The following is a 23559-nucleotide window of genomic DNA, read 5'->3' on the forward strand; positions in this document are numbered from 1 at the left end:
ACCATATGCCCTTGTGAAAAGTCCATCTCTAGCCTTTTTGGAAGCCCCCTTTGCATACTGAAAGGCTCCTGTAAGTTCTTTTTTTTTAAGCTCACATTCACTTGGACTTTTCTTGCCAGCCTAAAGAATGCTGCCTTGTATACCATCAGTTCATCTATGCTTCCCCCCCCCCCCCCCATTTATAAAGTACACTTTCTTCTAATAATTATCAACAACCGGGACTTTAATACTGTTTAAGTAGTATGTACTTTAAGTAGTAAAGTATGCACTTTAGTAGTAGTGCTTTAATTTTATAGTCTGAAACACTTCTACAAAATGGCTGTGAAATCCAGCATTCCACCCTATTCCACTCACATAACAAAGTTAAATATTATGATATTTAACTTATATTTTTTCAAGATGTGCAACTGTAAAGGTGCAGTACCGGCCCTTCACATTTCACAGCTGACTGAAGAATTAAATAGGATTCTCCTTAGCCCTCTTCAGCTTTGTCTAGATATTGGAAAAATTACAAACTAGGCTATGAAATGATTTAAATTATGCTATAAAAGCAAGATCTAAATAGGTCTAGGAACTCTCATTCTAATCCGTGGTTTTCTACTCAATTTTGGTTTGCTCTGAGCAAATCCCTTATGAACTGCATGTCGAGATATTTCTATAATGATAGAGTGAACCAGTATTATTTATGGCAAGATTTATATAACTACCTACATGTGGGAAGCTCCAAACTGTATTTTTAGCATCAGATACTGAAGGCTTCAAAATAATGACAAAACCTGAATGTTTAAAGAAACCAGGTCATAGCTCAGAATTTAGCTTCCACTACATGCAGTTTCAAAGGCTTTCCTCTGTATACAGTTAAAATTAAAACCTATGTGGACACCATGGAAGCCTTACCATCTTCCCCTAACATTGCAGGATCATTTGTATTGCAGTGGCATTGCAAGGGCTGTAGTTTGAGCCCTGTGCAAAACACACAATAATAGATGGCGTCCCCCTCAGAGAAGTTTCAATCGAAATAGGACTGATGAAGGACAAGGGTATGAAATGAAGAAACAAGGAGGTAGAGAGATTAATACCTACTCAGGCACTCAGGCACCATCACTAAGTCTTGAAACAGGATCAAGCCTTCCAAGTTCCAACATAATGCAGGTCTCCCAACAACATTTAACAACTTCAATGTCTCTCTGCATTTTCTGGCTGACACAGTACCCTTGCTTTAATGAAGATAATGACAGTGCTGTTCCTAGATTAATACTATGTATCCTACAGCCATTAAAACCACACATACATCAACATTTTAGTCTTTAGATGTTGCAGTACATGGTGTACATAGAAAAAAAAAAAAAAAAAAAAAAAAAAAAAAGACACAACCAGAGCACAAAACATAAAATGTTTTGAAAAAAATCAAGCCAAAAAAGAAGAGGAAGCTTCCTTACACTTAGGTTGCAAAGAAAAAAACAACTTCTTTGAAAGCGTGAAAAAACATTCAGTTCACATAGGTCTACCTTTACAAAAGGAAAAATTAATTTTTCTATAAAGGCTTACCAAGTATGCAAGGGTATTAAAAGAAATTCTTTTGGACAAAGTAATATAAAAAACAAGGAGTGAATGAGAGCACAAAAGGGAAATGGATCAAAACCATCTGCATGTCATGATACACATTACATTAAATATGAAATGCATTTGTTTTACTCTTCAGTTCTAGTCAGGCTTTGACTTTCATTGCAACTAAACAAACACTAATGAACCCATGCAATTCAAAATTAAAATGTTAGTAATGCACCTAAAATTTGGTGTATTTTTATTTAGGAGATAAATTTTGTTTAAGGATTCCTTTTTATTCCTAAATCAGAAAGGAAAAAACCCCACCCTGATCATAGGATTAGATAGAGAACTACAACACTTTTGTTTCCTTAAGATAAAATTCTTGTGGTAAATCTGATATATAAGTAGGGAAGATAAGACAAGCACTGCCAGCCTCACAGAAGTTTGTGCACATCTAGATGTGATTCTCATACAGTAAATGTGTATTATGCTTTGAACCCAGCTCTGCCTCAATACAAGCTGGGGATTTTTTGTGCACACGTTCAGGCTGCAACAAATTGTAAAACAGCCAACAGAAATTTGTGTTGCTACAAGATATTCTCTTTGTGGGTAAACCTGGACTTAAAATTAGAAGGGATTCTCAGCTGTTTAAGTATCCAGGCTCTTGAGCCACCTGCCAGCTCAAAGACAGGGACAGGGAGAAGAATAAAGCCTCTTTAGTTGAAGGGAAAATGGTCATCAGCCTGCTGCACCACCTACAACACAGTGCTCTACGGGGCTGGATGGAATCCACCCCAGGGCACAGCAGAGGAGAGATGGTGGAAGAGATCACCAACTCACATTCAATCATTTATCAGCAGCTCTGGCACACCAGGGAGGTCCCAGACAAATGGAAGCTGGCAAAAGGGCTGTCCATGTGAGGGAAGATCTGGGGAACTACAGGTCTGTCAGCCCGACCTGGATGCTGGGGAAAATCACAGAGCTGGTGATTTTGGAGAGGTGCACTCTTTGCTCCATAAGAAATTGGCTGGATGGCCAGACCCTGAGACTGGTGGTGAAGAGTGCTGCATCCAGTTGGCATCTGGTCACTAGTGGTGTCCCCCAGGGATCAGTACTGGACAAAGACCTACCCAATACTTTTATTGATGACCTGGACACGGGGGCTGAGTATACTCTTAGTAAATTCATGGCAGGAATGTTGATCTAAGTTGGGCAAAGTGTTGATCTCCCAAAGGGCAGGAAGGCTCTGCAGGGGCATCTGGCCAGGCTGGATCCATGGGCCAAGACCAACTGCATGAGGCCAACAAAGGTCAGGTGTCAGGTGCTGCACCTGGGTCACTCACAACAACCCCACACAACATGACAGGCTGGGGGCAGAGTGGCTGGGAAGCTGCCTGGTGGAAAAGGACCTGGGGGTGCCATCTGACAGCAGCTGAACATGAGCCAGCCATGCCCAGGTGGCCAAGAAGGCCAATGGCAACCTGGCCTGTGTCAGCAATAATGTGGCCAGCAGGACCTGGGCAGGGATTGTCCCCCTGTACTCAGCACTGGTGAGGCCACACCTCGAATCCTGTGTTCAGTTCTGGGCCCCTCATGACAAGAGAGACACTGAGGGGCTGGAGTGTGTCCAGAGAAGGGCAACAGAGCTGGAGAAGGCTCTGGAGCACAGGTCTTGTGAGGAGCAGCTGAGGGAGCTGGGGGTGTTTAGCCTGGACAAAAGGAGGTTTAGGGGGAATTTTATTGTTCTCTACAACCACCTGAAAGGAGGCTGTAATCAGGTAAGGGTTCCTATCTTATCCCAAGTAACAGCTCATAGGTCAAGAGGCATTCAAGAGGCCTCAAATTGCTCCAGGGGAGATTTATATTGACTATCAGGAAAAAATTTCATCAATGAAAGGCTTGCCAAACATTAGAACAGGTTGCTTTGGGAAATGGTGGAGTCACCAACCCTTGAGTTACTGAACAGACATACAGACATGGCACTTAGGTTAGTGGTGGGCCTGGGAGTCCTGGGTTAATGGGCTCGACTGTAAGGGTCCTTTCCATGTTTCTAACAAGGTAGGGAAAAGGAGAAAACCTGGCTAATCTTTTCACTGGCTCACCCTGGGTTTCTGGAATGGGCTGGATGATAAAGTGCTTAGAACAGGCAGGCCAGGTCTCGATAATACTGACCATGTTGTTTACGTTGTTGATAAGCCTGGATACTGAAAAGTACCATTTCCTTGCAGGAAGAACAAAAAAAAGAGAGGTTTGGTGTGCACAACCAGTCTGTCTGTCTTGCTCTTTTTTCTGTTCTGGGGGAGAGAGACAGCTCCACAGGCACAAAGGTACCACCTGTTGAAGCTTTCTCAGCTATTCCTTTTCTTCCCCATCATCTCTGCAGTAGCTTAGGTGGCTACTACTGCTGCATCCAGTGCATGAATCCAATCACAGGCAGACAAACCTTCACAAACCAACTGTGTAAAGTTCTCCATCCATACCTGCCTCCAGAGACCATATGCCTGTGTTTGGCATAGCTTCCATTACAGTTTCAGCTATTTGGTTACATAATTTTAAAAGCTTTTCTATCCAGTTAAATGATGGCAGTTTTACATACTATACATCTTGAGCCTGTTTTTCAAAGAGATTTTGCTACTTCACAACAGTGACTTTGAAAATAATCACTCTAAAGGAGTAAGGCAAGAGGGAAAAGGCAAAACATGGCATAATCTTCGACAGGCATGCACTTGCAAAGAGCTGCATCCATGGAGCAGTTACTGCCAAAGGGGCAATTACCATCTGGAACGGTAACCCTGCCCCACCACCTGCATGGATGTAGTTGTACAGACTATAAAGCTGCTTTCTTCTGGTACTGTTCATCCCCCCTCCCACGCAGGAAGTTGAGTAAGAGCATCCACATCAGAGCTGTCATTCACTGGAAGGAATGAAAAGCAACACACCTAATGAAGACAAGCTCACAGAATCTCTTAGGTGGGACTCTCCTGTAAATCTAGACCCCCACTGGTGTGAGCAGATTGTGTTTTACTTTTATATTCAACTCGTTTGCAGCTATACTAGTCCTTGAAGTTATGTTCAAAACAATTGGACGGGCCAAACTGTCTGCAAGTGGTTGCACTTTTACCAAGGTATGAAGTAAAACGCTTTTCAGTGAAACATAAAGCAAAGCTTGTTTACTTTCACTTCAAATAAAGTGTCCAAAAGAACAAGACACCTTTCTTCCTGGGACTTTTGGGCCAGTAAGCTGTAGAGTAAGAGTGGGAGAGAGGAAGGGGAGGATAAGAGCTATTTTCTTCTCTTTTCTAAATTCTGAAATCTGAAAAATGCTAACTCTCTCCGCTGCTCCTTTTAGGCTCATTACAAATGATAATTTCTTCAGTGAAAATAAAATTGATATTTTCAGATATTTTCTAACATTATTTTCATTCAAAATACTGAAAACCAAAAGCAACTACAATCAGCTCTAGTGTCTAGTACATTCATTTCCCCTGGTGCAGGACTTTGAGTGGAAGAATCACATATAGAGAACTGACTATATTTCATTAACAGCTCATAAAACAGAAGGCATCCAAACATTGTGGGGCAGTACTGGAAGACACAACACTCAGAGTGACTAGAAAACCTGGCAAATGTAGAGCTCTACACTCCCCATAGCACTTCTGCTATCTAGGCGAACAGATTTTAAAATTCAGCAGTTTAATTGGCAGCCTAACAGCTGATTAAAAATTTATACTAATCACAATAATATGCCTGCATAAATTCTACCCCCAAAAATAATACCAAACTCTGGGTTGCAAAGGCAGCAAAAATCAACCAAAACCCCCTAATCTGCAATCTGATGCACCTGCATGGCAACACAGGATAGGACTATGAAATACCAAAGAATTTATGGTAGAATTAATTTTCCTGCAGCAAAACAGGAGCGTGCCATTGAACTTTCTTGGTGGGAATAACCCTCCCAAATTGAACTTGGCTCCTTTTCAAAAATAGCAAGTTTTTAAAAAATACTGTCTTTAAAAGGAACTAAAAACTGTCCCCAAGAGCAACAATGAAATCAGCAAATTACACAGTACAAGAAATCAGTTGGTGTGATACACTTCTCTCCTTTTAGAAACCAACACGAATTGCCCAATACTGAGGTAACTGCAGTTTATCCCCTAGCAAATGCTTGTGAGGCTTCCCAAATCAGCAATTATTGTCTGTCCCATTGTGCTTCTCTGTCTAATATCTTATGCAAATTATACAATTTATAGCCTTAGATTTAATGTGTGGTTGCCAAAGAATGCCCAAGGCAAGAGGAGCCCGCTGTTTCAGGCATGCATCGCTCAATTGCCTCACCCTTGTGAAGCAAGTGACAAACTCATTCCATAGATTTCTCCACTGCGGAGGAAATACTTGCTCTTGCTGCACCATATCTATATGAACAGGTGCAGCCAGCCCACTGCTCCTCTCTTGGCATCCCTAAAAAGCAGAATGAAGCCAACTTCAGCCCAGAAGTCAAACAGCCAGAGTTAGAGGACTGTGTCCAGGTGAAACATTCTGGTTTTTGTGTGGGAGCACAGCCTATCACATCCATGTCTGGCTGCACTTGACCCATGAAAACGTTGCCTCAGTGGAAGCCCAAGACTTCTCAGACTGCTTAACTCTTATGCCAGGACAGGTGAACATCTGTGCTATGAGTCTTCCTTTGTGCTGGCCCTGCACAGGACAGGTGTCTATTAACATCCAGCAGGACCTCATTAAGATCCCTGGCTCAAACTGTCAGTAGTTTTTCATTCTGAAGGACCATCAACATCAGGAAGTACTGGTCTGGGAAGGCTACTGGGTTACCTATCTCAGTCCCACTGCATTCAGAGAAGACAAAATGCACCTAACACCAACACCAGCAGATGTTCATCTATCCAGTCTGTTCCCAAAGCCTCTAGTACAGGAGATTCGTAACTACCCCATTAGTTTTCCCCAGCACTGTAACAGCCTTGCTAGCAAAAATCTTACCCATACTTATTCCTTCTACCTTTGTTTAAACAGCACATTCACAGGCTTCCCAAGTGCTGACTAATCCTCAAAAGGTTCCTCTGAGGGAGCAGAGAGGTTTGGCTGGCATTTTAGAGTTTAAGAGAATAATCCTGGTTATTGTCAAAGCCCCGAAGCTCAACAATTAATAACATATTAGAGTATTAGGAAGAAATTCTTCAATGTTCAGGGTCAGATTGGCCAGGGTTTTGAGTAACCTGGTCTAGTGGAAGGTGCTCCTGCAGGCACCCCATGTTCTTGCCCACCCCATGGGAGGGGGGTTGGAACTAGATGATCTTCAAGGTCCCTGCCAACCCAAACCAGTCTATGATTACAGATCCTTTAAATCTCAGAGACTATGCCTTGCCCATAATGCTGCATGTAAATTAATTGCATTACATTAAACCAGAACTTAGCACAGGATGGGGCTCACACTCAGTGTCCCTGCTACTTACCTGCATGGGTGTCTTGCCAACACACCAGTGCCTAGGTAAGGTAATGTGATAGAATAAACTCTCAGTTTTAAGTGAATGAATTGCTTCAGGGAAGCTCAACTGTCCCATACAACCAAGATCTCAGCGGACCATTAAAAAAACACAGATCAGAAAAGATAAAGCTCTTCCTGAATGTTAACATCTTCCATTGCCTTCACAGTGTGTTTAGCATCACTTGCCAAAAAAGGACCTCATTCAGAATATTCATTTGTCAGCAGATGGGTGGTGGGTGCATGTCTGCAAGACTGACACTTTGCATCTCTGCAGGAAAGATTTCACTGCTGGCTGCTGGCTGGCAGTCAATCAGAGACAGAGCAAACACCCACATAGCATCCTCAAGCTGATTAAGAAAGACCTGGGGTATGAACACTCCCTTGTGTAGGAAACCCAATACCACATCTAAAGTTAACATCCTCAGTAACAGCTGAGTGCTCCCTTCCCTCCTTGGCCCAGCAGACACCACAGAAGCTGGCAGCTGCACTGCAGCAAGGAAAAAGCTGCACTTATTCTGATCATGGAATAGGATTGTTAGGGTGGGCAGGTGTGTGACTGTGAAATATTATCTGTTCAAACATTTTCATAATTACACATGAGATAAATTTTGCAATCGATCAGTCTTCCTCATGATTTCACCAGGGAGCAAGAGAGGAAATGAAACAAAATGTTTTAAAAATTCAAAAGTCCCAGTATGTTAAGTAACGCCCTGTCCCAGACAATGCACCAGCATGATCTGGAGGATGACCTACTTGATCTTCTAGTAGAATATAACCTGATAGAAAAACTTCTTCAAGAGTGTTCAGTACCATTCCTTCCCTGTCATGTATTACAAAGGTCTGTCACACAATGCCTCAGTTCTGTCCTCTCATGAACAGACTCCTCTGTCTTGCTCTACAGACTCTTAATACAGTAGAAGAGAGACCTATCAAAGGAAAAAGTTATAATCACATCATCCAGCCATATTTTTGAAAGAATAACAGTTTTAACACATCTGTCTCTATTTGAGTTCCCATTTAACATGCTGAGTGTTCATAATGTTCTATATTAAACACCAAGACTTTATTCACAGGACAGTAAAACACTAAAGCATTACTACTTGCTTAAGGCTTAAAACTTATGGAGTAGAGAAAGTGCTTTAAATCCTCACTGCACTTTCAGGCATTCTTGCTTCCCTGGAGATGAGAAATGAACACTGGAATTATCAAACCAAATGAGAACACAATTAAGCTGACACCATGTTATCTCCATCTTTTCAACTTGGCAGTGGGTTTCAAATCAAAGCAAAGGGAATATATATTGTCCCCCAACATATCCTATCTTATGGAGTTCACAGCTCATCATGGAGTTTCTTTTTAACATCCACCAGTCAGTACTATATACCACCAACCACAATGGTTTGTAAACCTCTCAAACCTAGTTGTGAATGTGTCCTACCTCTTTCAGTCCAGCTATGATCTGAGTTGATATTTTATGGCAACCGCAGAGCTACTCAGTGAAACTAACTGAATAGCTCTGACATGGTAGAGAAAAAGGGGAACATTTCTCCATTTATTCACGTTTTGTTTGCTCAGGTTTTGTTCCACCTTTGCTAGCCTGAGATTGATTTTACCCTTCACTTGTGACTGTCTCTTGGCATTGACCATGTCCCTTTTTCCAAGGATTCCTTTCACTTCTAATGCATATTTTTAAATTCAGGAAAGCAGAACTGAAAACAGTCGTTGGGAAAAATAAAGTTTTTTATTTACACAACTGTATGTTCAGTGTCTTCAGTGCTATTTTTGGCCACCACAATCTTTTTGTTTGATTCTGTTGGCATGTTCTCCTTTGACTACTGAGGCTGAGGGGGCAGAAGTTTACAGTGAGCTGCCCAGTGTAATGCTGAGGTCTTTCCTGAGTAGTGAGTCAGTACAGAAGTTAACAATGCATGTCCATATCATTTTTTATAGGCCCAAGAGATTACTATAAAGTGGATCTATCATTATGCAGATTTTTCACTGTCTTTTGGTAAGCCTGTCTGATACTGCTGTCTCCCTTTGTCTGGAAAAAACAAAACAATTTGAACTTATCTAAAAAAATTGGTATCCTGTGTTCATCCACCTTTTTCAGCATTAATAATAAAAGTCCTGAAATGCCACTTGTATGGGATGCTGGATTTGCCACATTGAAAGGAGTTTATTTATCTTCTCCATGCCTTTGGTCTTTGTCAAGCACTTTCTGATGCTTCAGTTTACTTAAGACCTGCCCTCTAAGGACTGACTTTTCTTTTTTTTTTAATGTTATTTCAATGTGCTGACTTGTGTTCAGATATCCAATTTCTAGCTCACAGTTTCCAAGAACTCAAATCAGAAGGCCTGGAGGCAATTACAGCAACATGGACAGTGCCACTTGAGGGGTACACAATTTCTATTATTCACATTATCAGTTATGCTGACCTCAGTACCTGATAAGGTAATGGAACAATTTATACTGAGTGTCATCATGCAGTACTTACAGGATGGCCAGGGTATCAGACCCAGCCAGCGGGGGTTTAGGAGGGGTAGGACCTGATCTCCTTTTATGACCAGGTGACCTGCCTGGTGGATGCAAGAAAGGCTGTGGATGTTGTCTGTCTGGACTCCAACAAGGCCTTTGGCACTGTCTCCCACAGCACACTCCTGGAAAAGCTGCAGCCCATGGCTGGGACAAGAGCACTCTGTGCTGGGCTCAGTCACCAGTGGTGTGCCTCAGGGGTCTGTGCTGGGCCAGGTCTGTTCAATATTTTTATTGATGACATGGATGAAGGGATTGCATCTTTCATCAGTAAATTTGCAGACAACACTAAGCTAGGATCATGTGTCCATCTGTTGGAAGGTAGGAGGGCTCTGCAGAGAGACCTGGAACAGTTGGATGGATGGGCAGAGTCCAATAGGATGAAGTTTAATAAGTCCAAGTGCCGAGTCCTGTATTTTGGCCACAAAAACCCCCTGCAGCGTTATAGGCTGGGGATGGTGTGGCTGACAGTGCCCAGGAGGAAAGGGACCTGGGCTACTGGTGACAGCTGGCTGAACATGAGCCAGCAGTGTGCCCTGGTGGCCAAGAAGGCCAAGGGCACCCTGGCCTGTATCAGGAATAGTGAGGCCAGCAGGAGAAGGTAGATCATCCTTCCCCTGTACTTGGCACTGGCGAGGCTGCACCTTGAGTGCTGTGTCCAGTTCTGGGCCCCTCAGTTTAGGAAGGACATTGAGACGCTTGAGCGCGTCCAGAGGAGGCAACGAGGCTGGTGAGGGGCTTGGAACACAAGCCCTGTGAGGAACGACTGAGGGAGCTGGAGGTGTTTAGCCTGGAGAAAAGGAGACTCAGAGGTGACCTCATCACTCTCTAAAAGTTCCTGAAAGGTGGCTGTAGTCAGGTGGGGGTTGGTCTCTTTCTCCAGGCAGCAACTGACAGAACCAGAGGACACAATCTTAAGCTGCACCAAGGGAAACATAGGTTGGATATTAGGAAAAAGTTTTTTACAGAAAGAGTGATAAAGTATGGGAATGGTCTGCCCAGGGAGGTGATGGAGTCACCATCCCTGGATGTGTTTAAAAAAGGATTAGATGTGGCACTCGGTGCCATGGTTTAGTTGAAGTGTTAAGGGCATGGGTTGGACTCAGTGATCTTGAAGGTCTCTTCCTTCAGAATCACCTAGTGATTCTGTGTGATTCTGTGATTTTAACCCAATTTAAGAAGCAGTGGTTCACTCTCAGTGTACAGAACTGAACAGATTGTATATTTCCCTACAAATGGCAGGAGTTCTGAAGCATGCTCCACATACACCTTGCTCACCAAGAGGATATGAAGGGATGCAACACATGGCTATGACACTACTGCTTTTTCTTCTCAGCATAGCATCTTTTTGTTTTCATGGGGCAAAGCTGTCTCCTGCTGAATCAGTTTTGTTTCCTTTACACAGAAAGGTGTAAGGAAAGGCGTTCAGGTTTGTTTCCTGAACCATAATTACTGACACTCCAGAGGTGCCAACTGTCTCCATATAGCTGTATCAGCCCATGAATGCATTTGGATCTCTATTTCCAGCAAATATGCATTTATACATCAGAAAAACAAAATATCAGCACTTTCCAAGCACTACTGTAAACAGGGTATCCCAAACAGAGAGAAAAGCAAGATGTTAAGGGTGCAGTGTATTGAATGACAACAACAAGTAAATGACCTTGTGTAGGAAGGCTATCAAGCAACTGACCACAGAGGTTTAGTTCCACTCAGTCATAAACTATTCAAGAAATTCATACCATTGCAAGTCCCTCTCATCAACCTTTACACTTTCAGCCCCATCCACTGGAATTTCTGAAAGCCTTTTGGAAAATTCATGAGGCAGACCCAATTACTGATGTCAAAAACACAAATGCACTCAAGCTTTCATGATTTTCTTTACTGATACACTCAGCAGGAACAGTTGCACAAAGCCAGCAGGTAAGTGAAATGGGAGCCAATTTTAGATGGGATGTTAGTGGCCCTAGTGGTAAAGGAAAGCATGCTCCCAGGCAGTGTCACCATCAGCTGATTCCATGCAACCTTGATAAAGCCTTAAGGTCCAGCTGGACTTTGCATGAGGAGAGATTCTAATCTAACCAGGCTTACCACATGTTGGCTAGATACTTATCTGAGAAAATGTAAGGGATGGTAATTTTCTTGTCCACACTAAAAAAACCTGCATCTGCAGCAGCAAAGTGTCATAAACACATTACACCAGTAATGGAGTAATATTATATCAGCCAGACCCTGGTTTCCAACTCAGATGAAAGGTCCTATTTTTCAAGACTTCTTGACCTTTGATCTTGTGACAGCATGAGTAGAAACACTGTGAAAAGCCACTTACTGCAAAAAGTATTCCAGTTAAGTTTTACATTGATATTTTGAGCAATTTATCTTTCAATGCTCCTTCATTACTTTTTCTAGCACACAGATACTTGGGAAATTTGGATGTCAGCCAAGGAAATTTCTGCTCAAGAGGATCAGAATCACTTGAAACACAACCATGCTGGAATTTAAAACATCTCGTTTATTCAGTGAAGACTTCATCATGACAAGAAGAATCCCCGCTCCTCATTTCCTAATTCTAGAGAGACAATAATCCTCAAGAATTAATCCATGTTCTGTTTATAAAATCCAAACTGGAAATGTCTTAGGAATGCCCTATAACCACATGAGTGCAGTCATGGCTTATTTTTTACCCCATAAAATGCAGATTCAGTCGATGTTCAGATCCACCCAAGCCCTTAACACAAAATTCATAGAAGCTCTCACTTAAATGGACATAAACCTTCCCACTTTTTCAGCTTTATCAAGTAGAAAAACGCTTTGAAATTATGCATGTAGATGTAAAACAAAAGTTTCCAACACTGGTATGTAATAAATGGATAAAAGGTCCAGCCTTGTTTCTTTTCAGATTCAGATAAGCAAAAGAGGGTGAAAGTGGGGTGCAGATTCCTTGTATCTGGTCAAAAAAGCACATGAGAGTTAAAGAGTGCACCCAAAAATAACATCTGAACTTTACAGGGAGGCTTATTTTGAAAGCTCAGAGGCCATTAAGAACTACTAGGATCCAAGATGAAGATTGCTTGTTGGTTCAAGGAGCTCTGACTGGCACACTGAGACAAAACAATAAAAATGTTTTCTGTATTATTCTCTGGGCTTTGTGCCTGTTGGCCTGCAGAGTCACTTGAACAGCCCCAAGCTGATGGATCTCAGGAGGCCAGTGGCAGCAGCTGGCTGACTGCCACTCCTGGCTGGGAGAGCAGGGACTGTGCCCATCATATCCACAGATGCCCCCAGCTCCCTCCTACCTATGTTGGGACAGAGATCATTGCTCAAAATAATGAAAACCTGAAGGGGGAGAAGAGAGGAAGGGAATGGAGAGCCTGTTCATATTTTCTGATAATAAAATTGCTAACTTTCAGCAGTCTCACCCTAGAAAATCCTTTTTTTGTAAACAGCAAGACATGGTACAAGACAGAAGACTCCAGGCTTCTTTTGGGGCTTCCCACTTTCTTTTCCTGCCACTTCTCTCAGGACAGGATTAGTCCTTTAGAAGCAGCTGTCTAGTTTGAATTTCAAAGCCAGGGCTTGTTATTATAACACCAACATGCTGATGTCTCTTTGTTATCCTCCTCCTAGATGAATGAATGGGCTTTTATGAGAAAGATGGCAGGTGACACTTCCCTGGGGCAAATGTCCCAGTGTGCTTCCAGTTTCACAGAGCAGGAGTGAGGCCTACCAAGTGCTGGCAGCTGGGTATAGAGACTGCCACATTCAACACTGCTGTGAGCTGAGGCACTTTGGACAAACTGCTTACAGTCACAGAGAATATCAATTCCATTCCAACTCCTTCCTTCCACACAGGTATAGTTTTCAGACAGAAATTAAAATCCAGTGAGTGAACATACACCACACATTTTGTGTGAGGTAATAAGACATCTATCTGCATGTGTTCTTGGTGGAAAGAGAGCATACAATCTGCACACAAAAACTGGTGTGGTTATTTACAGTAGCTGACATCTGCCTTCAAACTAAAGATATCTTACTTATATGTCCCTACATAAAGAAGTGAGTGCCAGGTGGGTGATTAAGAGGCTTAAAGTGAAAATAAAAATCTGACTTCAATTTAATAGGAGCTTCAAATAAAAATAAGAGGTATGAAGTTGACCTGTGTGACTATTCTTCTCTCCCCTCTGACCAAAACAGCTCTGAAAAGTAGGCCACAGCGAAAAGAGGCTACAGTTTCAAAAGGTGAATGCCTTAAGCTATGTATATACAGCTATTTTCATGCACTTTTAACTGGGTGGCCTAATTTTGAGAAGCTCCAAGTATGCACTACTCCAACAATGTACACGCTCCATAACATCTAAAAACCCAGACCTGACTACCTATCTGCTCTGGTGCTGAAATGTAGATGCAGTTTTCTCTTCAACAACAGGTCCACACTTTCTGTTAGAGCAATACCTCCACAGCTTGCTTGGCACAGAGACTTGCTATATGGGAATAGTGTTTGTACACCTGGAGAAGAGTTTCTGCCCAAACAATGTGGCATCTTGACATGCAGATGAGTGTCAGGATGCACAGGGGTGACACTCCATGTCCAAAATCATGCAGCAAGCAGAAAACCCAAGCCCCAAATCAAATGCCTTACTCATTTCATCATACTGAGCCTGCCTCCTAGTAACAAAAGATAAATGAAGCTGTGCAAGGAGTATTTCTAAGACAAACAGATTCTGATAAAAAGAAATCCAGGGGATAGAGAAGGATGCTGTGATCTGTTCTGTAATATCCCCCCAAAACAGAAAGAAGCACACACTGCAGCAACTGCATCTTACATAATAGTAAACAATCAAATGTAAATAATTTTGATTACGTGCCAGGGTGAAAATATCGAAGCTAGTGGGGTGCATACTGTTTAGAATATCCTGAGGAAATAGCTCCCATGCTTCAAAGATAACTGCTAGGAAGAGAGAAATTAAGGAGTTGCAGCACAGCTCATGCAGGAGGTTTTTTTTTCTAGGAGAACCTCACAAAGACTATTGTCTGTACAAATTTGAGATTTTGAACTAAATTTAAGAACAACAAAATTTGGAAACAATGGAAGAAAAAGCCAAGAGCAAGTGGTTAAAGAAATTAACTCCAGGGTCTGAAAGTTCAAACGTTATCAGAGAAACCAATAAGTCACTTGAGACAGAGAAGGAAGCTGAGCAGGAGATGGGAACATTAACTAGATAGCACACTGAGTGAACAGCATGTTTACTTCACTTTTCATTTAAGTTTCTTCAATTTGGATTATTACTTGTAAGATATGTAGGGAATTTCAAAAGCTTTCAATCTTTAAAAAAAAATGTAATCTGAAAAGCTTAGCTAGTGCCCAGTCACAGTGATCATCCATTACCATCTTAAGCATAATTTTAAGTTTCAGATTTTGGATTTCAAACTTGAAGGATCACAACTTTTCAAAACAGAATCAGAAAATTTCACTGTTTTCATTAGGTTACAGTTTAAAAAAGATGACACAGTTCCAACCATACAATACCCTGTCAAAAATGAAATTTTTACTAAATAATGCTCCTAATCTTTCACCAAACATCACTGAAACTGATCAAGAGCACTTTTATGTAAGAAGCAATTCTTCAGATAAAGTAAACAAAGCAACACAACTGCTGAGAGAACAACTGTGACACCAAAAAAGTCTATTCAGTGATTCATTTCAACATGCAGCTATAGAGGACACCAGCTGGAACACAACCTTTATTTTTTCAAATCTTTTTAAAAAAAGATTCAGAAGCACAGGTTGCAGAATAACTAGCTCTTTTAGAGCTTGCACTCAAAATAACAGAGACCAGGAAAAAGAGGAAGCAACAGCTCCAGCCAGACAATTGATTTCCAAAACAGAATCCATTAAAATCAGTGTTAAAATATCTCTTAAAAGCTCTTTTTCCCCCCAGAAGAGAGTGCTACTTCCTTCCAAGGGAGGTATCACTGTCTATACTGAATAAAGCCTCAATCCCTGAAAATGACCTCAGCACTGCTAGTAGCATGCTAGCACACCAGGCTCAAGGTGCATTCTGGAGCAGGTTGCTCAGAGAGGTTATGCAGTCCCCATCTGTGGAGCAACACAAAAACCCAACTGGACATGGACCTGAGGAACCTGCTTTAGAGATTCTGCTTTGAGCAGGGAGTTGACTAGATATTCTCAAGAAGACTTTTCCAACTTCAGTGATTGGGCAAGTCTGTGAACCTTTTATTTCCAAAAGGAGTGAGGGGTTACTGTGTAAGACATGGAAAGCCATGGTTCGACTCCATGCCTTCCCTCAGACCACTGGTATAACTCTGGCCGAGTTACCACCTCTCCTCCGCCTCAGTTCCTTTAGCAGCCACAGGCTGGTAGCAGAGACAAGGAGTGTCTCAGCCACAAAGTGTCTCAGCAACCATTCTCAGGAGGCTGGATCAAAGTACTTATCACTCAGACACTTGACTCCATAAAGAGCAAGATACAGGACTTTCAGAAAGCCTAACAATGTCCATGCGCTCAGCCTGGACACTTCAAATAGGGAATCCCTTTTCAGGAAGCATGGAGAATTCTCTGTCAAAAGGACAGTAACTTGGACATCTGAAAAATAATCAGTTAAAATCAAACTGTTTATAAACCATGGGGCCCTACTGCTGCAGAATGCAGTCACTTCAACAGTGCACGTGGTCACTCTCTCTTTAACCTAACTGGTGCAAATCTTTAGTTATACAGTTGTCGTAAAGTCTACAGGGTTAAAATAAAGTGTAAACTGAGGATCACAAATAAAGGCTATACTTCATTTATAGTTACTTAAAAACACAACTGAAATAGAGGCAATAATCACTGAAATTCCAAACTGATCTGTAAATAAAAACAAAATTTTATTTTGAAAGACTTTGAATAGCAGAAGGCTTCTTACAGATAAACTCAGCCCTACCGAGTTAACAACACTCCTTCAGACGACACAATCCCTTGCACTGAACTTAACCCATCACATTAATTTTGTATCCTGTGATAAAAAAAGCCTCTCTAGTTACAGCTAAAGACTAGGATATTATTTTCTTTGTAGTTACTGCCATAATGAAATTCCAGAACAATAAAGATGTGGCTCCTAAGAGTTCATGCTATTCACAGATGTACTACTTCTTGTTTGGGTTTTCTAAGTGCTCATGGCCTTGGGATATGAGATGGTAGCTGCAACAGAGAAAACACAACTTAGCAGGTGAAAACAAGGAAGGGGAGAAAACCCACAGCACTGCCTAGAGTGGTATAACTTTTCTCTTACTGCAGATCATCATGTGCAGGAATACGGAGGCTGATCTACTTGGGCCAGAACAAGAAGTTAGACAATTATTCATCTCTCATGAGACTTCCCTTGCTAAATACAGAGTTGGTTCAAGGTCTTGGTCATGATATTTCTGATTATGAGACAGAAATAAGACTGGGGAGGAAAGTGCTGGGGGGAGGGGTCAGAGGGTCAGGGGAAAAATGGTTACTAAACCATTTTAGTAGTTCAAAATGCAGCAGCCAGTGACAATAGCTTACGCCATTCCTTACTTCATTCCTCAACTTTATTAACAGCTTCTTTTTGAATTGTCAGTCTTACCTGAATACAAATTTCCTTTTTCCTCCTTAAGGACTTATTTTTTTTTCTCATCAGTTTGACCAAAGCAGGCTGAAATATGCGGAAGACAAACTATGTGCAAAAACTCCTCTCCCAAACATATTGTTCTCATAGGGATAACAATAGTACTGATAGCAATTTAAGAGAAAAAAGAACAAAACCAAACTCTACTGAATCTCTCTGCTGTTACAACACAATCCAAATCACTCCCTCAGAACACAAGTTTCCCTCAGCACCTTTCTCCCAGTCACAAACAGCAAAAGCCCCTCCAAAACAAAATCATTCTAAACTAATTGAGGATTTTCTCCCTAAGAGATTCCAAAAGACAAGAGGGAATGCTGTGAATTATTAATCTTATTTCTACAGAGGAATGGTACGAGTGGGGCCAGGCAGGTTATATACAAATAATACATCCATAAACCCACAACTATAAAAATACAAATTGCTGAGCTTCTTACCTGCCCACCAAGACAGTGATAATACAATCTCAATGGTATTTCCAATAACATCCCATTAGAATATAGTTCAGAAATGCAATTTCCCCCAATTACAGTCATCTAACATATGAAAGAGTTACTTCAGAGCTATTCTACATTTAAATTCAAAAGCCAATAAATGTTTCAAGAACATGACAGCAGCAGAAGAAGAAAGGGAATGAAAGACTAACTTAAACCAACAGCTGCAATGGTTAAAATGAGAAGGTAATAGAACTATTCAGGTTGAAAAGGCATGACTCCTAACATGGAATGCAACTCAAATGATACCAGTTAAGGGCAATAGTTTATGTCAGGTAACAAGCACCAGCACCAGACATGAATTTATGTTCCTCCTTGCAATTAGGTTGTGCAATAGGCTTCCTGTACTTCTCAAAGACCTTAGCTCTATTTGCACTTTAATTTCTTTTGATCCTTTCCAAAACCAATTTTTCTTCTTCTCTCTGTTTCAGACCTCAGGATTCTTACTACAAGCTGCTGAGTTTGTACAGTCATTTCAATTTACCAGCACACAACAAAAAGACAATGTTTTCCAGAAGATTTCTGAGAGTGCTCACTGTGGTAAATATGCTCTCCATTAAATCCACATCGTATTTTTAATCAGATGCAAACCTCCTTCGTGTATATGGAAAAAGAAGAGCACAGGATTCCAGAGGGCAATCCTGTGACACAGGAATGCTTCAGTGTTTGTGCTCCCATGGAGAGACAATGCAAGGGGCACAAAACCACTACTTCAAACTCCACATCCAGCCTCCAGAGGGAAGCGGCTTTCTTCTCCAGTCACAATAATAGCCTCCAGTGAGCACAGATATTGGCCTACCTTGCATGTATGCCTCTATTCGCCGAATTAGCTCATAGGACTTGGATCGATCCAGAAGTGTACGAATAGCCGGGAGAGGATCTAGGATAATGGTTTCTGGATGAGCGTCAATGTACTCCTGCAAAACAATATATAGTGAAAAAACAGCATTAGGTTGGCTGAAGAGTGTAGAAAAATAATGAGAAGAGAAAATAATGGGGAAGAGAATATACAACATTAAATGTCCAGATTCTCTTCAAGGGGAGCCAAATGGACTTTGGCAATACAGAAAGTCCCCAGACAGTCAAAACACTGACACTTGAAACAAACACAAACATGACAGCTAACTGGTTTAGATGGCAAATTCCTCCTCTAGACTCTATCAGTACCAAAACCTGTGCTGCAACCATATTAGCTCACAAGGGAGCCAGTGGCAAAGTGCCATAGTAAGAACTGAGAGCAGGACTGAGAAAAGCTATTAGGAGAAGAAAGATGGCATACAGCTATCTTGGGGTCAGCCTTGCATTCAATTACTGCATGTGAACATCACAACTATCTGAACTAGGCTCAGAAATACATCTGCGTTCTTTTATGTTGTTTTTATTGCTGTCTTCTAGCTGGGCTGAAGACAGTGTCAAGGGCTGAACGATAAGGGCTGAAATTTTTTTTGGCAGAGCTGAAGAGATTGCTGCTTCACTGTATCTTCATTGCTTGCTACTTTTCTATGTTCATACTCTCCTTTTCTGACTACAAGAACAAAGTAAAGTTAATGACCTCACAGATCTTCATCTTGGGAACTCAATTCCCTGTTCACTGAGGTCATGACTGCACTACTGCATCTTGGCCAGGAACACAGACACAGCTGCCAGGTATCAGCCTTGCAAACCCAACAAAATTTCCTTCTGTTTCTTAGAAGCCAAATTCCCTCATCATTGCCCCAACCTGGCTTCATAAAGTCAGTGGGAAACATACATCCATCTTACTCTACTCAAAATTAGACAAATATATACAAAGTTAGCATCTCTTTATTTCACCCAACTTCCCAAAGCCAACCTAATGTTTTCATTTACTTCCTTAAATCCATTCATGCAAAAGCTCCTACAGTTAATAGACTTCCATGACATTCTACTTCATTTAAATCGATTTTTTCAAAGAAGAAAACATACTACAAAAGATAATTCAGAGTATGATGAGATGGCCTCAGGAGATGCACTTTGCTGAAGAAAAATGAATGCAATAACTATTCCCAGAAAGTGATTTTGCTCCAGATACTACCTGGGAATGCAGACTTCTCCACCCCAGCACTGGAAACTGTTGCTTCCTGTCTGAACTGATGGCTGCTGAAAGGAGATCATTCATTTGAGGCTAAGAGGATTTAGCATTGGGGTCTAATGAACCTACTGCATCACCCACAAGACACAAGCAGCTCTCCTTCACAGAGCATGAGGCACCCCTCAGTAGCAATATTTGGGTCTGACATATTTAGTAATCCCTGCAGAAGACAAAGAATGAATTCCCCAAAGATATGTTCAACCTTGCTGCTTCATGGGAAAAGTAAGGGAGAGCCTTTTGCATAGCTGGTCATCAAGACTGTCAGACCTAGCTGCTGTCTCACCCTTGCAGTACAGCCTGGGTAAAAAGCCTCATCAGCTCAGTGGAGCAGAAGCTGGGTTCATTTCCAGCCACTAAACCCCAGAACATACAGTTTTCATGAGTCTTCTGCCCCAAGTACTTCCAGAGTCTAAAGCAGAGCAATCAGCTTTCAAATACAGATGAGATTTTATTATTTTTAGAGCTAGAGTATCTTACTACCTAATCCCTCTTAAACATCCACACATGTCTATGCATACATTTTTATGCAGCACCTAAAACACATCCTGTGGAGCTAGCATGATCCAGTGATTAGGGCATTAGCTTGAACTTGCTGATAATGAAACTGTACTTGAGTGTCTCAACGTCTCCAGAGTGTAGCAAGACAGCTTTGCCTCCATCTGTGCCTCCATTTAAAAGACAGGGAGTTACCACGCTGTGTGTCTTTCCCAGCACACGGAGAGGATGAGCTCCTTACCGACAGCCCATACCCTGATGGGGCAGGAGGCAAGCACAGCACCCAGACTGAACATGTCACAGCTCTGAAAGGTGGCCTCAGCAGAGCTCTGACAGCCAAGCACTTCTGATGCGTGTACAAGTTCTTCCTTTTACACTGTGGTGACCATCAGTCTGTCTCGACCAGTCTCTGGCTCCACCTTGACTTCAAGCTCCCTGGATTTCCATCCTGGCCCAGACCCCTACTCTGTATATATTGATCCTTCCCCTCACACATACATTCCTCCTGCCTATGGACTCCATTGCCTTTCTGCCCTCCAAGGATGGAATGATTCTTCTGTCTCTTAGCTCCTTGTGTACCTTCCTGAATTTCCCTGATGATCACACCTCAGCCTTGAGAACTATCCTTGCTTCCCTGGGACTCATGTGTTCTACTTGTTAATTTGGCTCATGTTACTCTAAATATTTCCAGAGGGAGTCTGGCTTTTTTGTGCTTTCTGTAAGGGAACCTCACAGTACTTTATTTCTAATGGTAATAGGCCTAAACCATATTTTAAAATCATTCAAGCACTAAGCTTGCCACAGCATAACAAAGTTTAACAGGAATAAGGCATGATCTCAAGGTCATTCTACATTAGTCAACATGTCAAGAGAAATGAGCATCTAAGCTGACTTTCCAGTGACTTATTTCTCCTCCTGTTGCCTTAAGGAACCTCCAAAAAGCTCTGTAAGGCAAACTTGAAATAGCTGATGAAGATGAGGGAAGTGGGAACTGTTTTCCAAAAGCCAGTTAGAGTCTGGAAAACTTTAACAACTTACTCTAATGTCAAGAAGAACTGCACTGAACACAAGACACCTTCAAACACACAACAAAGGCTTCTGAGCTTTGAGCAGAACAGCTTTCTTTAAAAAACAAGGAAATTTCTCAGCTTTAAATCTATGTCAGGTACTATTCTCCAACTCTTACCCATTTCCAGACCTAGGAACTTGGACAGCTAGAAAGCATAGGAATGGCAAAACCCAGAGCAGTGAAGATCTGTGTCGTCTAAGGGAAGACCTCAAACTGGAAGTGCCTCCTAGAGCTCATCTAGGGACAGACCAGACGTCTCTCCTTTTAATTGAATCCAGAAACAGCCTCTTTTCAAAGAGACTCTCGGTGCAGAACAAGATCAGTGTATTTGTATGTATCCTTTCTGTTTGAACACAGCTAGAGACTAATTGCTGAAACTGTGTAGGGGCTTCCAGATTCCCCTTAGGCCTTTAGGCTGCCAGCACTTTCCCAGTCTCCCGCTCCACTCACCAGTACATCACCAACACATGCAAAAGAAAGTTTCAATACCCGTGCACAGAAAACTACTTTAAAGAAGTAACTAAAAGATCTGAACCTCTTACCAATTGTCTACAACAGGAAATTACAAGAAGAAAAGTCAATTTTGTTCATTTAACAGGAACAATTATGGTAGCTGATGTGAAACCTTTCATAAACTTTGATTCTTTATTAGCAGCTGCTGCACACTCAGACAGCATGTACTACAAACATACTCAGTTTTCAAAGTCATATACTTTGTCTAGAAGGCAGGAACTTTGGTTTTCTTTCTTACCAAGAAGGCAGAACTGTAGCACCACTAAGTGACCTGTGAAGATCACTTAAGAGACTGGAGAACTCTTGATGTAGCCCAAGTAACAGCACTCTTCCCACAACATAGAGTGGTTCCACTACCAGAAATACAGATCTGCATAAACATGTAGGGTTTCTGCCTAATTATTGTGAAAGCAGATGAGCTACTATAGACATGAACTTGAAATGAAGCAGTTGAAGAAGGAAAAGAGAAACACTGAAGCCAAGAGAGTACAGCAATACTCTCTTCAGTACATTGCTACCTTTCAACTTTGAAGTTTCAAGTCTTTTCTCATCCTTCCTGCAAAACAACTCTGCTCTCTGCTTTGGTGGATTTACTGAAGACTGATATCCAACAGCAGATTCCAAGCACACAGACAACAACATAGAAGATATTTAGACTTTCCAACAATAGATTGAACATGCTCTGTCCTTGGGCTGCAGTTCATCTTGACCCAGACAACATCCATATTTTCCTCTTCCTAATCTTTGACATAATAAAAGCAAACAAGAACAAAGAAGGAATATTAGCACATCCTCCGTTGTTTGTATTCCAGGCCTGGTGTTAAGTCATGTTTTGTACTAGCCCCATTACTGCCAGAAGGCCAATGATGAAACTTGAAATCAGGAAGAGACCAAAAATTTCATGTTCCCTATTAAATACCTCTGGATATTACCCAGCAATTAAAAAAAAAATACTTTCCTTGAGAAGCCTGTATATAGATGAGAATAGAGTTGCTTGCCATTTTACCCAAAAAGGTAGCTAATGATTTATTTTTTATATTTTAACAGAAAGTTGATACAGTATCTACTGCAAATAATAGGCCATCAGATAAGATAATCACTCTATAAGTAATAAAACTTATATAATGTCTTGTTTAATATTAAACAAAGTTCCATAAAAAATATTTCAAAAGAAAACAAGGAAGCAAAAGAAACAATAATGCCATTTGGATTTGTGTTTTCCCACATACAGAAACATGACAATGACTGCTTGTAAAAACATGTCAACATTTTCCAAGGGAGAAAGAGATGTAAACACAAGCTTGTCTGAAGTGTTTGCATTAGATTTAGATTTAAAAGCTCCTTTTTGTTGTTTTAGGCTATGATGGTCCCTTTTCATGGACACCTCCTTCCAAAAGGAAAGGTGAAGGCATATTGGGTCTTCAGTAAACACTCATCTCAAAATTGTTTGTCTGTAAATCTGAATGAGATTTCTGCAGTGGTTAGGAGGAATGAGGGGTGTAGCAAGGGGAAGGGGGAACTCATCTTCTCTGTTACATTTCTATTCTCTGTATATCTCAAAGAAACTTTCTGAGTATTCAACTGCCCTGTGTAGATGTCCTTTGCTCCTTCATCTTGCAAATCATATCCACAGGAAGCTATCCTATCCCCT

General features: G+C 41.4%; 1 protein-coding gene across 5 annotated transcripts in view; it reads right to left on the reverse strand.

Moving 5' to 3' along the window:
- Positions 1–23559, reverse strand: part of ITPK1 (inositol-tetrakisphosphate 1-kinase) — a 139456-nt gene that overhangs the window by 44618 nt on the left and 71279 nt on the right. For all 5 annotated transcript variants that reach the window (XM_072930357.1, XM_072930356.1, XM_072930354.1 and 2 more), the window contains exon 5: positions 18521–18638. In XM_072930357.1, coding sequence (XP_072786458.1) covers positions 18521–18638 — 118 coding nt within the window. The remainder of the gene's footprint in view (positions 1–18520; positions 18639–23559) is intronic.

This window comes from Taeniopygia guttata, chromosome 5, assembly GCF_048771995.1.
Source record: "Taeniopygia guttata chromosome 5, bTaeGut7.mat, whole genome shotgun sequence".
Taxonomy (NCBI): Eukaryota; Metazoa; Chordata; class Aves; order Passeriformes; family Estrildidae; genus Taeniopygia; species Taeniopygia guttata.